Genomic DNA, 19,916 nt, shown 5'->3' with positions numbered 1-19,916 from the left:
AAATTAAAACAATGAGTTTTTAAAGATTGTGGTGTTGCAGAATATACAATATATACAGTTTATATATATATAAATTATAGGCAACAGCAACAGGCTGAAGCCGTCTATGTATTTTACAGAGTGTCTACTGTACCTATCATTATGTCAGCAAATCAAATTAAAGCCACTTACTGCTATTCTGCACTTTCTACAATGTCTGTCTTTGTTTTTGCTGTAAGAGACTTAGTAACTTGTTATTAACTTAAAGTGGGAGAGAAACGAAGGAGTCAGAGGAAAAGAAGATGGATTGGGTAAAAATAAAGGCCCCATCTTAACGTTACCGTTTAAGTTTATATTGTGTTTTAGTGGCTCGTGTTACCAAACAAACAGTGACTGTTGTGTGTGCGTTTGAGGCCTCTGGTGATCTGAGGTCAGTTGCTCACTTTGCCCTGTTGGTTAGTGAATGTTGATTCTGGAAATTAAGGTTTTTGTTACATTTTTAATACGGCTGGTAAGATCACATGTGGACAGCTGCTACGCTGAATTTGACCTATTTTCTCTGTGAACTGAGAGATTAAGCAGGTATCATAGTTTTGTTTGGTATTGTTTAGTCTGTCACAGTTCAGTGGTGTTTAATACTTTAGTCCCCTGAGAACAAGAACAAGGACTTTACGGGGAAGTAGGAGACATCTTGTGTCTAACAGGAAAACTTTAGAAGTGAACAATGTTTGCATATTCATAGCTTCTTGATGGATTTTAATGTGGGTATTATACTTTTTTTTTTCTTTAACATGTTATTGCTCCTAGCATATCATTTTAATATATGTCTACATGTGTGGAGGGGATCTTTAAACAACTGCCAAAAAGTTAAAGTCCTAATTGATATTTCTTCTAAAAGTCCAGTCAAACAGGCAGCAAAAAGTACTTAATGAATTAAAAAGTACTCATTATGTGCCCTGCTAGTGTTATATTAGGTTATATAGTATATTACTGCAGGTAATAATGAAGCATTAATGTGTAAGTAGCATTTTACTGTCATGGTGGACTTCATTTTGTTGAGTAGTTTCATCCATAACAATACATTGTATTCTATAAAATGAGCATAGCATATCTTTTGTATATTAAAAAGCCTAACTCACAAATAACTAAAAGTTTTGCTGCTGCCTCCTTTAGGCAGCTGTTTACACTGTTTGCTGCAGAGTCTCTCTAATGAGGCTTTTTTCAATTTGTTTTAATAAATTAATAAAGCTGCAGAACAATAGTGAGGAGAGATTTATGACCAAATTCTGCGGGAGGGGGGTGCGCCTGTTTGGGATTGGTCAAACCAGTCACAAGATGAGATGTGAAGTAAAAAAAAAAAAAAAAAAAAAAAACATTGAAAGCGTCTCCACCATTCAGAGCAGCAGCTGCAGCTTCAGGCATTTTTTAAACTCTCCAACAATGGTAAGTTGTTCAGGGTTTGTTGTCACAGAGCTGGCGCCAGTTTCCTTTCGGCTTTTTAATCGTGTGCTCTGAACAAACGTGAACTTCCGACGACTATTTGGGGGAAAAGTAAGGTCGCAGATTGGCTAATGTTAGCCTCCTAGCCTAGCATTAGTGCCACCCTCTGTGCATTGGATGAGTGTGAAGGTAGACACAGTACGAAAGGTGGGGTTTCCGGTTTAGGATTTCAGAATAAAATTGGTGTGGGCGCAAATGCTCCTTATTTTGACAGCAAATGTCATAAAAATGAAAACAATATATCAGGTAAAATTTCACACAGTTTATCAGAATTGCCTCTGTTCATCATTGTATTTTAACCGTAGTTACAATTTAAACCAATTAAGGCTGTTAAGCGTTTCCTCTTAGCACCATTAAAAAAACAACTTAGACAAAAGTCAGAATTTTTAATAATGTACAGAGTAAGACTTACTTTATTTACTGAACAAGCTGCATTGCTGCAAATATGAGTGGAAAGTCCAGGGTCTGACTTTAAACTGCAGTAAGTCCTACATTTATACAAGAAGAAAAACGATGTGACTGTACTTCACAGCATTGTTTAGTGTTTCTGTTCTGTATTAACCACAATGTTTTTATTTCCTTTACCACACAAAATATTAGATACACACTGTAAACTTCAATCAAATTTTATTGCTTCAAAATCATTATAATAAGCAGCAACAGAAATTTAATGCACTGCAATATTTGGCATTAATCAAAAAATAAAGATAAAACACTTCTTTGTAAAACTAATTATTTTGCTGACCAGGGTGTTTTTTTCTGAGAATAAGAACAACATTTTACATTACACAACTAATTGTTTTTTGAATGGAAGAATTTAGTAAGTCAGCTTGGCCTGTTGTGTGAAAGTACTGTAAGTCAAGAGAGATCACAGTGTGAAGGCACTTGTATTAACTAGTTTTATGTTTTTAACAATAACTCTTATTATTGATTAATCTGCTGATTATTTACTAGATCAAATCAGATTGGCTAGTCACTTATGCTCTTAATGAGCCTGGCTCCACTTGAGTCGCTTTGGAGCTGCTTTTATTTTGAAGACCCACAGAGCGTGCTTCCTGTAAAGGTGCGGTTGTGTGTTGTGAACTTGTCGCGGCAGCTCGCAGTGGTGTGTTGTTCCAACACGTCTGGGTCTGGGGAGCAGCCTCAACGCTAGCTCGTCTATCATGATGAACAGTGTGTCCCTCCGGGGTTTTAACTGCGTGTCATGGCAGCTCGACTTGTCCCCGGTGTCGATCAACATTAGGCCGAAGCGAACTGCCTCAGTTCAGCGTATGAGAGGGATTACAATTGACTGGATAGTTTAAGTTAGCTGACTCTCATTTCCTGGATGAATTAGCAGCCTAAACCAGCGAGCTCGCTGTCAGGAAGCTGGAGGAATTTAAACCAGAAGTAGACCTGTGGCCACCTCCCTGCTCGTATCCCCCCCCCCCTTCCAATCATTTTCCATTATTCATCCAGTTTCCCCAACTCCTTTAGTCCCAATCAAAGACACTCCAGCCTCTTCTTAATCTGTAAAGATCTCTCCCTGAGCTCAGTGAAATCCTGACTCCCACCAGCCATCTGTTCAGGAAGGTGTAATTATAGAATTCAGAGTCAGACTCTTAAAAGAGTTTATGTCTTTGTGGAGGAGTTATGTAATCTATGTGTGTGTGTGGATGTGACATAAAACCCTGTTGAGACTGGTATATTGTTTTGTGTCTGGCTAAAGCCTGTGGGTCAGATTGGACTCCTGCAGAAATGTTGTAGTTTTTGCCATTTGTTAGGTAATTCAGGATGCTAACACAGCTGTACAGCTACAGCAATAAAATGCATGAAACCCCACTTAAAGCTGCAGTCTGTGACTCTGCAGCTGTCTTCTATACATATAAACCCCTCTGCAAACACAGGAGGTCAAAATAAACACCACTTATTTAACAGTAGATTAGGATGCATAAACTTTTATTTATATGTTTTGATTCTAAGCAACAAAACATGACAAATTAAACATTTCATATGTTCATTACTGCAGCACAGTATTTATTATATATCTTTTAATGTGCCCACAATTTATTTTGGTCAGTATTATTTTGTTGAAGGACATAAGCTGCTTACACCAATGCTATAAACTGCACATATTCTTTAGGTCGTAATATAATAGTTCTTGTCCTGTGTTTTCCAGTCCATTAAGTCAGTAACACAGATGTAATAAGGAACTGTGTTTGTGTTTGCTTTACATTCTCATGTTTCTTTGTCTGTCTGTACTTTTAAGGTCGGATGACAGTTAATAAATGACATTTATTGCATTAATCTTCATGGTGTTAGATACATTCAGTGTAAAGATAAATCAATCTTAATATGGGATGAGGAGGACAGAAATTATTTCACAGAAAAGCAGGAGTTTTTCCACATCTTTGTTTAACTGTTTTATGCTATGTTTTGTAAATGTATGTGTGAAGTAGGAGGAAGTGAAAAATATTGACTTGAAAGACAGTATAAGCTTCTTACAGTCTCTGTACGCTTTATGCAGAACAAAGCCATCATATTACTATTTCCTCTCCTATCAAATGTAAAAGCACATCATGTAGCTGATATAAAAGATGTGAGGAGGCACTTTCTGATGCAGGTGCAGCAAAGTATAATCTTACATATAAAACCTAAAAATCAGAAACATTAGTTTATCCAGACGAACAACAGGATCTGTGTGTGGTGTCCTTTGGGCTAATGCTTTGGTTTGTTAACTATGTAACTTATGTGGGTTGGATCTGTGTTTCACAAAGTTTATCAATTTGGAGTGACCACATCCATGTGTTTGCGTGTTTCTCCTGTTTTCCTCAGAGTGAATCACTGGTGGTGTGTGATGTGGATGAAGATCTGGTTAAAAAGCTGAAGGAGTTTCGTTTCCGGAAGGAGACCAATAATGCGGCCATCGTTAGTGAGTACTCGCCTACAGTCGTCGTTCAGTTTCTTCTCTCACGTGTGTTTTGATCATGTGTTCCAGGTCAAACAGTAAACGAGAGGATGAAACTGGCTTCCTTCAGTAAAACGTAAACCATGAGTCAACACTTGTGGGTTGAAAGTACAACACAGCAGATAGCAGCACTGCTTCCTGCTGTGTCAGACAAAAAACGGAGGCGGCCTTTTTGAACTCCTGAATCAAATAAATTAACTATTTAAATTAATCCAAATGCAGCATCTGCTTCACTCATTTCCCACCTTAAAATATTTTCAGAAACAGAATTTAGTTTTCTAACCGAAGTCCAGGACCACGCCCAGTTCTGTTCACTGACTTTCTGCCACCGTCAGCTGACATTTAAAGGACAAACTCCAGTAAGACTAGCCTTGCTTTAGGATACAGCTGATGGGGATGCTCACAAATAAACAGACCCCAGATCTGTGATTAAGGCCAGGGTATTCTCGAAAAGAAATCAGAATTCAGAAGGCTAAAGTATGTCTTTAATGTCAGGCAGTTGCAGACAGATGTTGTATTATCAGTGAACACATTCAGTCAAACCAACCTACATAATGAAAAGAAAAACTAGCTTGATATTAGATAGTGAAATGTAAGCCAGTCTCAGTATATATATGGAGGAAATAGAGGGAAGAGTTACCTCTACATACAGCAGGAGGTGGTTTAGTGAGGCTTTATCCTCCCCTATCTCTGGATCAAAATGTCATTGCTGTTAAATTGGATTAGTTTGTTTGCATGCCATGGACTCTGGACTTTGTTTTTGTTTTATTCGTCCTCTTAGTATTTTAATCTGTTAAAATGTGCAACTTTTTAACATGACCATTACTACTGCTGCTTCTACTACCACTACTAAACTCATGATGGTTTCCATGCAGCTGTTGACTGAATGTTTTCATGTTTTTACCCCTCAGTGAAGATTGATAAAGACAAGCAGCTAGTTATTCTTGAAGAAGAACATGAGGTAAGTTAGTGATTAAACTCATTATAATACGATGCACATTTATAATGTTTCTGCATGTAATACAGAACAAGTTCAACTTTCACATTTTAATTTTAAATTTAAAGACACTAAGCTGAATAAATAGTAATTAAATCCACACTATACTATACTTTTTGAATGTATTTAACTTTGTGTGGTTAAACTTGTTTTTGGCCTTATAGCTGTTAAATGTTAATGGGTCATTGGTTTTCTAGATAAAGTTTAACTTAACACATTGCACAACAACAGAGACAGAGTGTTTCAATTAACTGTTCACTATCTGTCTTTTTTAAGGATATTTCTCCTGATGATCTAAAGGATGAACTGCCTGAGAGACAGCCGAGATATCCTTTGAATAAGTCTTATTTTAACAGTATTTAAATTATTTTTAACCCTCTTACCCTTAATCTGTTGCACTCCAGCTGTTTCTCTAATTTCCAATTTTACCAATATAACATATTCTTCCTGCAACATATTATTATATAACATAAATGTATTATCTTAATTAATTCCGTTCACTCTTGCTAAATGAATTAACGAGTCAAGTCCTGTTTTAGTTTTGTATTCCTTCGGTCTCGACCGTGTTATATTGCAACGAGTCTCGATGTAAAATCTGTGAATTGTCCTTAGCACCAAGAACATTTATCGTCTACAGTTACAAATACCAGCACGATGATGGACGTGTTTCCTATCCTCTCTGCTTCATCTTCTCCAGTCCAGTGGGTAAGAACACCTCTGGGGTTACTGTTACTGGTTAATGGTGCATATTGTTCATCATATCTTCAAGAACACTTTTAGTAACGCTGCGCTTATTTGTGATCGACAGGTTGCAGACCAGAGCAGCAGATGATGTACGCAGGAAGCAAAAACAAACTGGTGCATACCGTTCAACTGTCCAAGGTTGGTAGGCCATCTGTGAGCTGCTTCACTAACACTGATGTTAAGTTATAATTAAGTAGTACGAGGGTGTCATTAATTCAACACTGTAATAGAATAGTGTTATATCTGCCAGATAAGTGCCTAAAATCTAATAAATCATCACAAAATTACATTATTTTATTTGCCACGCTACCAACACAACTGTTAGGTCTGACAGTCCAAAATATATATCCATATCTTGACGTCTATTGGATGAATTTCCATCATCATCTTAACTTTTCATTCAGCGCAATCATCAGACTAAAGTATTAGACAGGGTTAGGGTTAGATTTATGACCAATTAGCTGCAAAACCTTCCCACACATTCCCATCAGCATCAGCTGAACTTTGTGTTTAGTGCTAATTAGCAAATGTTAGCAATGAAAAAAATATATAAAACAATAAAACTCACACGGTAAACATTTAACATTTAATAACATTTAGCTCAAAGCATCCATGTAAGTACAAACTCACAGCCGCTAGTATGGCTATAGACTCTTAGTCTTGTTTGCTAATGTAACATTAGTATTTTAATTTTACATTATTGTAATAATTGTGCCAATCAATGTGGCAATGTCATGTAATTAATGTGAATTTCATCCATTTAGAGTATTTTATTACATTATGTAAAATCTATTTCATTATAAGCTGGTACCATACTTTACACTAAGCCATATTCTGGGACGTTTCCCTTATTTTATTAAAAGAAAAGTCTAAATCCTGCTCTTTGTACCTTTTTGTGTTTTTTACCAGGTGTTTGAGATCAGAAACACAGAGGACCTAACAGAGGAATGGCTTAGAGAGAAACTTGGGTTCTTTGGCTAAAGTCATCTCATCCAGTGGTCTTGGATGTGAGGAGGATCCAGATTGCACAACTTGTGTCACCTCTTGGGGAGAACACACCACAGTTAATGTTTCCCTCCTCTTTGTACCAGATCTGATTTAAATAGTGTTTGCAAATACTTCCTGTACTCAGTTTTAGGCCTCTTTGGTAAAGTTTACGGTGCGCCAGAAGGTTCAGACAGTCACATGAGTTTGTATACTTTTCTGTGACTGTCGGACATGTGTGGCAGTAACTAAACCTCTCACCCATCTAGCAGCCTAAAACTGAAAATACTATTTGACACAGGTCTGCTGTTGTGTCCCATACAATCTCTCCATATGCCAGTTATGTGTCTGTATTGAATTAACACTCCCATAGCTCTTAAGATGGACAGAAATTGATCATTTGCCCTTCCTAAACATGTTCCTTAAGTAGTTTACACTATTTTTTTTTTACACCTGAGTTTCACCTGTTTATGTTTTAATAATTTTCCATAATTTGAGGGAGTCTTACTTTTAGATATTTTTTGGTTTTTCTCTGCTGTATTTAGGGTTATATAAGCATATACTTTATAGCAGTAATTTCCTTTTGTGGTGTAAACAAACCTCCTGCCAGTACATCTGAACAATCATAGCTACAATTCAGAGAATGATATAGAGCTTTAGTCAGTCTTGCCTTCAGTATTCATTTTAAATTATAATTTAGGTAACAAACTGTAAATAACAACAACACTAAGACCTTTTGACAAGTGGCAGTCCTAAGAGTTATGATGTGTCGTACCTTCTGTGCACATAAACAAGCTGGCTCGAGGGGCCCTCGAGTGCTGCTTATCACGCTGCAGATTTGCCTGTTAGTCCATCCTCAGATCACATCTTTTTGTCTCTGTTTAGAGGAAAAACAGTGTGACTCCTGGGTAAAGCTGTAGTCTGCCTTTGACCTGCATATTTGTTACAACGATATTACACTCCTACAAAACAATATTTCCACTCAAACATTCCAGTCTGAACAATTTATTACCTACAACAAACCTCCGTCTCAAGCGACCATGACAGTCTTGAAAACACTGCACACAGGGGGCATTACCTGCCCTCTTTTTAATCTACTGGGCTACTCTACAAGTGAGTTACTGCGTCTTTAGGGAGATTGTTAGCTAATATTGTGCATTATAGCTATTGCTGTTATTAGTGTTAATGAATGTTGTGCTTCATTCTGATGTAAAGCCACTTTGATTGCTTAGTGGTAGTCACAGCCTTGAGAATGATGGCTGTGACTTTTCCAAATGCCAGTTGTGCTTAATATTTAGACTTTGGTAGGTAAAGGACAGCATCTGGGCAATTTCCATTTTCCATAAGGAACAGGGTTTGACCAATATCGCTTTTTAAAGGCTGATACTGACATTTCTGTACACTATGTGCCAGCAGCTCATATTTTGTGCCAATTTCTAATATCCAAGTTACACTTTTTTTGTTGCGTTTGATCTGTATTCTATCATGTTGGGTTTTAAATTAAACACAGATTGAGGTTAACATGTCAAATTTTAGCTTTACAGAGTTAAAACATAACATAAAATGTGTCACTTTCCAAACGCCTATGGACTCTATTGTAGTTCTTCTAATAGTTCTTCCTTATTTCCTGTTGAAGATCCTCTAAAACAGGATTTAAACAAATCCAACACACTTAACCAGTTGCTAATACTTTAGGGATTAGCGGCTCTTAACAGCAGGGTGACCCGCTCCGGATAGTTAAAGCTACGTAAAATGTACTTTAAATTGTATTTCAGGTGCTAAAGGCTGGTTTCATGTGAGCTGTGAGACAGAAACCTCCATTATTATGGTGGTGGATGACTCGAGTGGCAGATTTCTGATTCTTAATTAAAGCTAAATATCAGTTCTGTATATTGGTCTGACCCTAATAAAGAATAATAGGCACAAATTAATTCGTGTTCGCTCGTCAGTGTCATCTCTTATTGGGAAACTCCTACTTTGGAAATTGATAAGGGAGGGTTGTGGTGATTTAAAGCCCGAAGGCGGCAAGTCACTACCCCATGTGTGATGTCATACTGCTAAGTCTACCATACCAATGCCTTGTCTTAATTTTTATTTTTGGCATGTTTAGGTCAGTTTTTAAAAAAATTATGAGGCCAAAATGATACTCAACATATACACAAATATGTTTTGAGAAAAATTGTTGATTGGAAAAGCTTTGAGGGATTATAATGTTGTTGTTTTTAAAAGACACTAATGTTTCTGATCTGTAAAGTTCATTTATTTTTTCTATTTAATGTTATCTTGGTTGTGGAAAAATAATAGAAAGTTTCTTTTTCCAGAGATGTGGCTCAAAGATATGTGCGCACAATCACACCATTTCATGTAAATCATTTATAGATGTCAAATGTTAAGACATTAATCATTTATGATTTACATGTCAGGACAGGGTTTAATCCAGCAGGAACAATGGGGTCTAACTGTAATCACTTGTTTTACTGTCTACTGATACCATTGATGCTAATATTTCCACACAGTCAGCTCCACATTATCCAGTATTATGCTGTTGTAACAGAAAAACACAACTCCAATGTGGGTAATTCTCATGTTTATAATGGTTTCTGTTCTTACTTGAGCTGATAGTATGCTGTCCTTTATGGGTTTTATGAGTGAACAGTTTTCATAAGCCTGACAGAAGTTTCCTGATGACATATTTGAGTCTTTGTTGCATGCATCTCTTTACAGAAAATTTTACATTCAGTGAATTTGATTCGATTGATATAATTTATTTGCACAGATTCTTAAAAAAAAATGGGGAACTCTTCTCAAACATCTGGTCTCAGCTGTGTTCTTACTATATGTGAAATATTTTACATACTGACAGTGCTTTCTTTGAAGAAACCCTCTGCTACTGCTATTTTTAATGGAAGTGGGTTGTAATAGACTGTCCACTGATCATGTTTCAAAATCAAGCTCCCCAATATATTGATATTGAGCCATGTATCTGGTTATGTCCTGTGGATCTAATAGCTTTCCCTTCTATGTGGTGAAACTGTTGTATATTAGGCCTCTTGAGTCTTTTACCTGCAAATGTGTTGTTCAGCTCTTGGTGTCCTCTCCGATCAAATGCCTACTATTTGTTTCCTTTTTAATGAAAAAACACATGAGACATTTATCATTACCAGCTGCCTCATGGCATCAGTGAAACTTGAGATATTTGTATTTTCCCATACTTTATAAAGTGTCTATTGTCTTATTGTCCAAATAAAATGACAGTGATGTTTACCCCTCTGGTTTCTAGTGACTTCTTTTGTTTTCAAATCAGATTAAATAAATAATGGAATATTATATATTGGAGATATCGGATGGAAACCTCCAAACATCAAACATAAATGTCAAATGCTTCTGCTTTAGGCTTGTGAAGATGTCTGCTCATAAAGATATTTAACTGGTACATTTCCCATTGTCACCCCTGGCCTAATGAGTTGAAATCCTTATTTTACTTTAATGGGTTACTTTGTGATATTCAGGAGATTCGGAGATAGAAGTTTCTTTGATATTCTTTATTTGGTCTGATATATGATATAACCCAAAATTACAAACGTATTGTCTCATAAATAACAGTTACAGTGTAGAATACTTATATGTATATCTTAAAACTTGATTTCCTGTCCTGTCAGGAGGACATAAGCTACATACATATTGTCTCTCCTTTTATATTTGTACATATTGTCTCTATTTTTATATCTATTTATATTTTTTCTATGTTTTGTTGTTATGCACGAACTTACCAAGGCAAATTCCTTGTATGTGAAAACTCATTTGGCAATAAACCTGATAGGGATTCTAGTAAAATGTCAATTTATGATGATTTCTTTTGGCTTGATGATTATGAAAAACTGGAATTGTGCTTCAAGAAGGGAGCCTTTCCTTTAGCAAACTTTTTGTGCCAAGCTTGGGAGAGAAGGCAGAATATTTTAAGACCGAGCCGTATAATAATAATAATAATAATTTATAATTTTGTAATGGAATCAAATGTTTCATCACTGCAAGTGTATTTTGTTTTTGTGTCTTTTAAGCCCATTTATAGCCTGTTTTTAATTAGTATATTACACTATAATTTGCAAGTGAATTGGATGTTTTGGTTTTACAGGGAGAAAACACAAATATGATGTTACCATTTAGCAGTTTATTACTGAAACTATCCACAATGAATTTAAAGAACGTTGTAATTGGGAGAAGAGAAAGACTGGTGGACTCAAAGAAACACTGAAAGACATAAATAACTCCAGAAGATGGCAGTAATGCAACGATAAGGATGCCAGCTCGCTAAACCCTCACTGAAGAAGAAGAAGACCAGCTGACAAATCTCAAAACGGTTGCGAAGCTGCCTGCATCACCCGCCGACCGAGCCAGAAACCGACGAGCAGAACCGGAGGAAGAAAAAAAACAAAAATGGCGTTCACATTCGCGGCCTTTTGTTACATGCTCGCTCTGCTGCTCACGGCGGCGCTTATCTTCTTCGCTATCTGGCATGTAAGTACACGCGGAGACCACTTTAGACAAGACCGTTGGCCTGCCGCTCCAACGGCGCCGATTAAACTGGGTGAAAGAGCGACGGGGAAGGCTGGCGAGCGCCGGGCTAACGCTAGGCCGGCTTTGTAGCCACACACCCGGCTACGGTTTTCGGGTTTTTGAGCTACGTAGCTAAAAACCGCCGATCTTAGCAACGGCTGGACAGAACGTATCCAGGCTAAACTCCCTCGCGCCCCGTGCTCACAACACGTAACGTTCTAGAATGAATGACACGCACACCCTGCCGTTGGCTAGCAGCTAGAATTAGCGAGCAGTTAAAACACCGAGACAAACGCTGTTTATTTAGTTTTTTACATCGTTTTTTTATAATTTTTTAAAAAAACAGTTTTCGCCTTTTTTTTTTAAGCGTTGTGTGATTACAGCAGACGTCTTATAACTTGTCTTAATGACTGGTGTTGGGCTTGTAGCTAGCTAGCCGACTTAGCTAACGTAACTTCCAATCGTGGAACGGGAAACCGCTCCGGGGTTCTGCTGTCAACCGTTTCTATGAGCGTCCACCGGTTTCCCGACATTTCGTAATTTTATTGTCTTTAATCTCGAGCAGTGCGGCGTAAACTTTTAAGGTTACGTGGCTCAAAAAGTTACATAGTTAACTCACGATTGTCCCACAGCAGGTGTACAGTTAGTTAGTTGATAGAAGTAACATTAAACGATAATTCTGCACTAGTTATTCCAGTTAACCATTCGGGATAATAAAAACGACCTGGAATAAAACTGTGAATGTACATTTAAATATCATGTTTTATAGTGTTGATGCAGCAGTCAAAGTTTCATGGGTCAACAACAACAACAACAGGGACTGTTTACATTGCTTTGACAGTGAGGCTGAAACACTTGAGCTGATCGATTAGTCTATTCCGAATTACATTATTATTTATTGTAAATAGTTGGTGTTTTTGGATTGTTGTTAAAAAGTACGATGTGACGATTCACATACTGTTCAGTGTCTACTGTACAAACATACAGTATGTTTACCTTCCTGGTTTCAAGAAACATATGTTTTCAAACTGACATGTATAATGTGCATATGTGTTTATTTAGTCAATATAAACTGACAGTGAACACAATAATTGCTTGCAGGCTAATTAGACAAAATCAAGGTAAATATACAGAACAGAAGGAGTTTGTTCTGTGAGAGGGATTATAATCCTGGGAAAGTTCTGATTGTTTGAAATGGAGTTTTTATATGATGGTGCTTCTCTTAGTATAGAATAAGATATAGCATGAAAATAAAAATAATACATCAAAGTAGCATTGCTGTAAAAGTTTTGTCCTACTGGCTCATCTAGCATTTTGTGCATATTCATTGTAAGTCTATCAAATGATAAATTGTTATATTGTGACTATCTTTTTCCCCTCCAGATAATAGCATTTGATGAACTGAAGACTGATTACAAGAATCCTATAGATCAATGTAACACTTTAAATCCGGTAAGTGACACTACTGTACCCGACACACCTTCCTTGCCTCTTTGACTGCATGCAGATATGCTGTTGAAAGGTTTTTCTTTTATTTTAAGATAACTTTATCCGCCTATCTGTCTTTTTTCAATCATTTCTCTGCACTGTTTTGCTAAATAACCTGCCTGTTATGAATTCAGTGATCTTGTCAGCTGTCAAACTCTAACGCCCTTTTGTTGTTTCGTTTTTCCTAATCTGCTTCTTTTTTTTTATTTTTATTTTTTTACACTTTGTTATCGGCAAAAAGACAGTTGAAAAGGTCAAAAAGATTAAAAGAGTCAAAATTGCATTAAAGGTTTGTACCAATCTTTAAAATGCCCGCTCAGTTCAACTCAAGTCTGCAGTCTTGTCATTTTGCACGGAGAAGTGTTTGCAAACGTCTTTTCAGTTAACTAATCTCAGAGTAAAGGCCAGAGTGCAGCTCGGGATTAGACAACATACCACCTGTGCCTCAGGTTTTTGTTTTTTACTATCATGTAGTGTATATACTATATGAGTATATTCAATATTTGTATTTTATTTTATTAAATTTTGTAAGCATTTTTGACTGTAAGAATATTTTGTGTTTAAATATTTCTTTGAAGAACTTTTTTTTCCTATTCTTGAAGACCTTTTTTTTAAATTGCGGCTTTGAGGTTATGGGCATGAACTGAAATAATAGATTGTGTTTCTATTTGTCTATTTTATACTTATTATAACCACTTAAACTGACTGTTTTAAACAGTGTAAAGCTGCTTTTTTTTATGTATAGGAACCACAGTGTCTGTGCTAGTGGATAATAATCTCTAGGCTTGAATATCCAATGTTATTGATTTATAGATTAAGTGTAGCTGTTAACTGAAAAGACTTGCAAATGCTCAAAACATGCATGATTTTTATTACAACCTACCCTTTGTTTGCAAATAGTGTTACAGTTACTGGTACAGTAAAATTCCCAGTAAACTCAGACAGTCAGGAAACTTGTCTGGAGTTTGAGACGTAAGTAACATGACACAAGGCCTATACACTGTCCTCACAAAGCTTTTCACAGTAGTTATGTAAAGTCAGATCAGGCAATTGGATTTTTTTTTTAAATAGTGCATAGTACTTGAGGATGGATCGTGGATACTTTGAGTTGTAATCTTTGTATTGTCCATTCTTTTCATATTCATATAGAATCAAAAACAGACAATTACATTATACATTTATTTTGTTAGTTCAACACAAAAAACTTCTAACGGCTTTTGATTTTTGATTTTATGCTCAAGTCCAAAAACAGGAAACAAAGGTTTGTTTACATTTTGGAAAATGATGAAAATTTTGCTGGATTAACTATGAACAGGTACATTTTTGTAGTGTACTATTAGATTTACTGACAACTATCACTAAATTACTTTGATACTGAAGAAATCTTAAATACTGGAGGATTCTCGGGCATGTTGTGAAGTAACTTCCTGTTTACACAAATCATTAAATATCGAAATTAGTTTCGTTCTGTGGCCCTTTTATAATTTCCTATTTTTGACTTGAGCATAAAAGTATGAATAAGAAGCTGTTATTCTGGATTCTGTATCGAATACAAAAAGAACAAATGATACACGGATTACCTGTGGATCATGGTAGATAAGGTTATGCTTGATTGTTGTTGGAGGAAATAATATGCCTAAATCATTAAACCTTATCAATACATTATTACATTTTACTTTTCTCTGAGGTGGGAGGCAGCAATTAGCACCATTAAGCTACTGTGTATGAGCTGTGTTGGCTCTAACCTACATCACCTGTGGTTTAGAAACAGATGGCTGAAGAGTCCCAATACACACCAGCTCAGCAATATTTGTGCCCACTGATTGGTTAGTGATTTCAGAGGTAGGAGGAGTTATTTTAGTTAAAAGTACAGAGTCTCTAATCCATGATGCAGTCTACAGTACTATCTGCAGTTTTGACCACGGCCAGTCTTTTTGCGTGTGGAACGCTCAGCTCAGTTGGCACTTTTTTTGTGCTGTGATCAGTTGTTTTGTATTTGGCAGCACAGTGCAGGATTTCCACACATTATAGCCCCCCACCCTCCCTCCCTTCCTGCACCTTCCTCTTCCTACACGCCCCTCACCTTTCCATCTGTGGGCTGTTGGTTGCCCCCCCACCCCACCCGTCCGCCCTCTGCTCTCTTTTGAATGCATGGCTTCCATGTGGTGCCTCCATCTGCCCCCCTGAACCCCGCACCAGTTCGTACTCTGTCAACCTGAGGCAGGCTGCTGCATCAACATTGCTAGTGCTCACAGCATGGTCCGTTTGTCAGGAAGTGGGATGATCTGTAGGTTTCCCCCCTCAATGCAGAAGATGTTGAGATGCACAAATATCCTACAGAGCAAGATGTTGATGGGTTTCCCCTTTTTACTTGTGGCCGGACCTGATGATGCATGGCATATACCCAGGGTGGGAAATTAACCTTTTCTGTCCACTTGCAACAATCTAGTAGATTTTCAAATTCTACTGACAACCTACATGATTTATCACAATTTTAAGTTAGTGGTAAAGGCTAAATGTAATACATGATTTGGCTGCGTGGCTAAAAATACCACACACACACACACACACACACACACACACACACACACACACAAATTGCCTTGCTCATTGTTTTGCCACATCAGACAGAGGACATCTGAGGGTAATGCATAAACCTCACTGTGGGAGTTTTAAGTCAGACAAGTGGGGCTCTTTTTTTCCCTCTCAGTTTAGGCAATGAACATTTTACAAAATCCCTCCAATTTGCAGTGGCAGGTCTTAATTTTCCACTCTGTTTATTGTGTTACACATTGTGTCAGATCAGTGCATGATAAAGCACTGTTTGTGTTTTATATATTATGATTATATTTTACATACAGCTTTACATTTCTTTGCACATGTAATATGTAGTAATATAAAATCAAGCTGGGCTGATAGTGTGATAAGTGTCTTAACTGCACAGGAACTCACTGTAGCTCATTCACTCCTGTTTTTGACTCTCTGTGGAGCAAGTTTTAGATTTCTGGATCTTTAAATAGATTAGTGAAAAGTCATCATTGCCTTTGAGGCTCTGTAACTTCCTACTGTATTGTCTTCTGACTAATGAGCTTTAACAGTTTACAAGTTAATACATTTATTCCACTCCACACTAGGTCATTTAAGCATTTTGTGTGAACAGTTTTAAGTGAATCTGCATACAGGGTTATGAGAAACAAGGGAGTTGGGCTGACTGTTCATTGCGTGTGTGGATTCTAACATTTTATTCAAATTTTGCTCTTTTCAGCTGGTGCTCCCAGAGTATCTCATCCATTTCTTCTTCTGTGTGATGTTCTTCTGTGCGGCCGAGTGGCTCACTCTCTGTCTCAACTTGCCACTGCTGGCTTATCATGTCTGGAGGTGGGTATCTTTAAAAGAAATCCATCATTAATATTCAATTTGGTCTGCATTACCTGACACATTAACACTCCTTCTTTTCACGTGCAAAGCGCAGTATAATCTGACTTAAACACTCCACTTGTCCACTGTGATGCAGATATATGAGCAGACCTGTGATGAGCTGTCCAGGACTCTACGACCCGACAACCATCATGAATGCCGACATCCTGGCGTTCTGTCAAAAAGAAGGCTGGTGCAAACTGGCTTTCTACCTCCTGTCATTCTTCTACTATCTCTACGGGTACAGAATGTGTTTTTCTGCTTTCTTTCTTTGTTGTGGGCGTTCATGTTTTGGTTGCAGTTTAAAAAAAAAAACAGGAGTTTTATGTGTAACCTGGGGATGTCTATTTGTAAAGACTGGAGTGAGAGTTTTTTCTGCCGTGCTACTAATTGGTAAAGTAAAAAGGCTAATTGAAAGTAAAGATAGTAAATCTCCTGATAATACCGATCCTGTGCAAACTAATCTTGTTAAAGGAATAGTGAAATCCACTTATATGCTGTCTTGTCCAGAGTTGGATGAGAGGATCAATAATGCGATATTTGCTTCTTAATACAAAGCTACAGCGAGCTAGCTTAGAATAGAAACTAGAAGCAGGATGTTGGTTGTTTGTAGACGTTAGTTGACTCTATTTTTAAGCCAATGTTAGCTGGAGCTGCGCAGTGGGGACACTGTATGGAGCAGCATCAGGAGACACTTTTCGCGAAATAACAGCAACTTGTGGAAAGTCATTTTTAGTAGACAAGTGTTCACACATGGCAATAAAAAGTGATTAATACATAAACACCAGTAATGCTCGAATCCTACATAACCCTTTTATCTTTGGCTGTATTTTAGGTCACAATTACCTCTTTAATAAAACCTCTGAAGATTTAAAACCCTGTAAAATAAAAAGTGTTTAACTTCCACTTTCTCTTTTATTCCCCAACAGGATGATTTATGTTCTGGTGAGCTCTTAAACCAGACGATGAAGGACAAGGACCTGCATGTACAGTAGAAGACCAGACACTATGATCTTAGTGCTGGAACACTGGACCTGCTGGAGACCACCGTTCAGCAACACAAGACGCCATTACAAGCGGACGAACTCTCGACCCCCACACACAGCGCAGAGTGTCATTTCGGAAACATTTAGCCCGTTTTAAGAGAATATCTCGGTCGCAGCGTTCCTCTCATAGCACTATAGTTTAACTTTTATGGAAAATAAGGACAAACCTGAATGGACAAGTTTATTTTTTCTTTCTTTTTTATTTTTAATGGTGTGGTGATTTTTGATGCTTGGGATTTAAATAAAGTTTTTTCTTTCTTTCTTTTTTTTTTTTCAATCTTGGTTCCCAACTTTTGAGTGTTTACAGATTAGGTAGACATTTTCAGGTGTGCATTATCTGAGCTGTGTGCTGAGCTGCATTAGCTTTTTCTGTGAATTAGATTCTGGGCTTTAACAGCTAATTTATACCTGCCACGTGATTCATTATCATCACTAAAAAACAACAAAAAAAAGCGCAAACTAGACTTCTGTTCTTGCCCACAGACACATATGGTCTTAATATGAACAGTTTGGGACTTGATGGTACAGTTATGTACAGCGAGGGCTGAAGTGCATGGGTTATTATCACTTAGTGAAACGTGTTGCACAGGGACAATCATAGTCTGGTTGTCACAACATCAGTTTTTAAAACTATCTGATGTATCGTTTCCATACTACAGACCTATTTATCATTACATTTGAATCCTGTAATCCCTGTTGAAATCAATGGCAATATTTGTTTTCCCAAGTGTGAATCCAGAGTAGACGGCTATGTGTATGTGACCTGTATTTCTGTAGACTCGCCCTTTGCAGCTATCCATACATTTTAAAAAGGTAGACTCAACAGTACAGTGATATATTCAGCATTAGGCGGCAACAGTACTCTGTTATTCTCTGCTTTCTGCGTTTGAGCTTTGGTAGGAATCTGCTGATGTGCCATACTGTTGAATGTACCTTTTTAAAATTCCTCAACTGTTTTTGTCTTTGAGCATTTTGTTCATTTTCGACATCAAATATTCCACCGTGTTAGGTTAGCGACTCCAGTGTTTTATTTATTCAGTGTTTTTAAGTTTTCTTTTAATGTCTCCAGAATATCAAGCACTCCTCTCAGTGTCGGATCATTTCCAGAATCAAACTTTGGAAAGTGGTGTTTCTGTCTTCTTTAGGCCATTAGAAACAATCGGTAAATACTAGAGTATTTATTGCCATTTTCAAATGTGTACATTTATCAGGGAAAGGGATGATCATTCGTCACAGATAAAGTTTTTTTTTTTTTTTGTATTAGATCCCATCATGTCACATCTAGGAAATGACAACTTCAGTTTATTTGAATCTAAATAAAAAATATCCCACTCTGTTATTATGGACTGGTATGTTGTTTTATTTTGATACTGATAATATCCTGCCATCAAGTTTGGTAGATCCTCACCTCAAATTAAATTTTCAAATATATTTCATGCATTAGTAAAAGACATTAATGGTTTCCAGATGCTGTCGCCAAATGATTTGAGTGAGCCCCTGACTTTAAATTTTTACTCTTTTTCACTTCATTTTGCCATGAAATATTTGGGTAAACAGTTGTTACCAATGATACTAATTACAGTTCTGTTCATTCAGGTCAACCAGGGTGCTGCTACTGGGCACGTTGGCTCACTGGAAAGACTCTGCTACACTAAATGGAACTGAACCTTAATTAGTATCAATGGTAACACCTGTGTTTAATAGTTCACGTCACAATGTGAAAAAGGTCTATTTTGTTTTTTATTGAATTATCTCAATAACATTGATTGATGTAAGATTTGGTACAGACATTCAGTTTCCCCAGAGGATAAATTATTTTGGTAATCCATCTCTTCAAGTATACTATTTAAAATATAGTATAGATACACTGGAGACCTTTACTCAGTTTACATCTTCAACATTTTAATTGTAATATGAATTCAAACAACATATTTTAAACTGACTAATAACGCTCCAGCAGGATTTCCTCATCAAGTCTTTAATTTGATTACAATGAGGGTGAAAAAAAGCAATATATTATTCTGTTAAAGTGCAATCATCAGAGAATACAATTATATCACACACTCAGGAGAGAATCACTAACAAATAACAGTTTGCAGAGGTCAATATTTTCACAGCTCATGATTTGAAGAGAAGAGCAGCGATCACCGAGACACCGAGCGCTCTGTAGACGCCTCTCTGCTCTCTTGGTAGGCTGCGTACCGTTCCCGAAACTCATGGAGGAAGTTGTATTGCTACGGGAAAATAAAATTAAAGTTGT

General features: G+C 37.0%; 3 protein-coding genes across 4 annotated transcripts in view; 2 read left to right on the top strand and 1 right to left on the bottom strand.

Moving 5' to 3' along the window:
- The first annotated feature begins 1,320 nt into the window (after positions 1-1,320).
- gmfb (glia maturation factor, beta) lies at positions 1,321-10,415 on the top strand. Its single transcript, XM_051396069.1, has 7 exons — positions 1,321-1,422; positions 4,294-4,390; positions 5,338-5,387; positions 5,700-5,751; positions 6,048-6,128; positions 6,232-6,305; positions 7,077-10,415. The coding sequence occupies exons 1-7, from the start codon at positions 1,420-1,422 to the stop codon at positions 7,146-7,148; spliced, it is 429 nt and encodes a 142-aa protein (XP_051252029.1). The 5' UTR covers positions 1,321-1,419; the 3' UTR covers positions 7,149-10,415.
- A 1,058-nt stretch (positions 10,416-11,473) lies between these two features.
- cnih1 (cornichon family AMPA receptor auxiliary protein 1) lies at positions 11,474-18,995 on the top strand. 2 transcript variants are annotated; one of them, XM_051396075.1, is made up of 6 exons: positions 11,474-11,666; positions 13,089-13,157; positions 13,435-13,482; positions 16,459-16,571; positions 16,708-16,851; positions 17,540-18,995. In XM_051396075.1, exons 1-6 carry the CDS (start codon positions 11,586-11,588, stop codon positions 17,565-17,567), a joined length of 483 nt encoding a protein of 160 aa, XP_051252035.1. In that variant the 5' UTR covers positions 11,474-11,585; the 3' UTR covers positions 17,568-18,995. The 2 variants fall into 2 exon arrangements, with proteins under 2 accessions (XP_051252035.1, XP_051252036.1); XM_051396076.1 differs by lacking the exon at positions 13,435-13,482 and having other exon boundaries at positions 11,478-11,666.
- Positions 18,996-19,532: 537 nt separating this feature from the next.
- Positions 19,533-19,916, bottom strand: part of cdkn3 (cyclin-dependent kinase inhibitor 3) — a 32,353-nt gene continuing 31,969 nt past the window's right edge. Inside the window, exon 8 of the mRNA XM_051396068.1 lies at positions 19,533-19,890. Within this exon, the coding sequence (XP_051252028.1) occupies positions 19,801-19,890 (90 nt within the window). The 3' untranslated portion in view covers positions 19,533-19,800. The remainder of the gene's footprint in view (positions 19,891-19,916) is intronic.

This window comes from Dicentrarchus labrax, unplaced genomic scaffold, assembly GCF_905237075.1.
Source record: "Dicentrarchus labrax unplaced genomic scaffold, dlabrax2021, whole genome shotgun sequence".
Taxonomy (NCBI): Eukaryota; Metazoa; Chordata; class Actinopteri; family Moronidae; genus Dicentrarchus; species Dicentrarchus labrax.
Note: the sequence above shows the minus strand (reverse complement) of the source record. Positions and strands in the feature narration are given on the sequence as shown.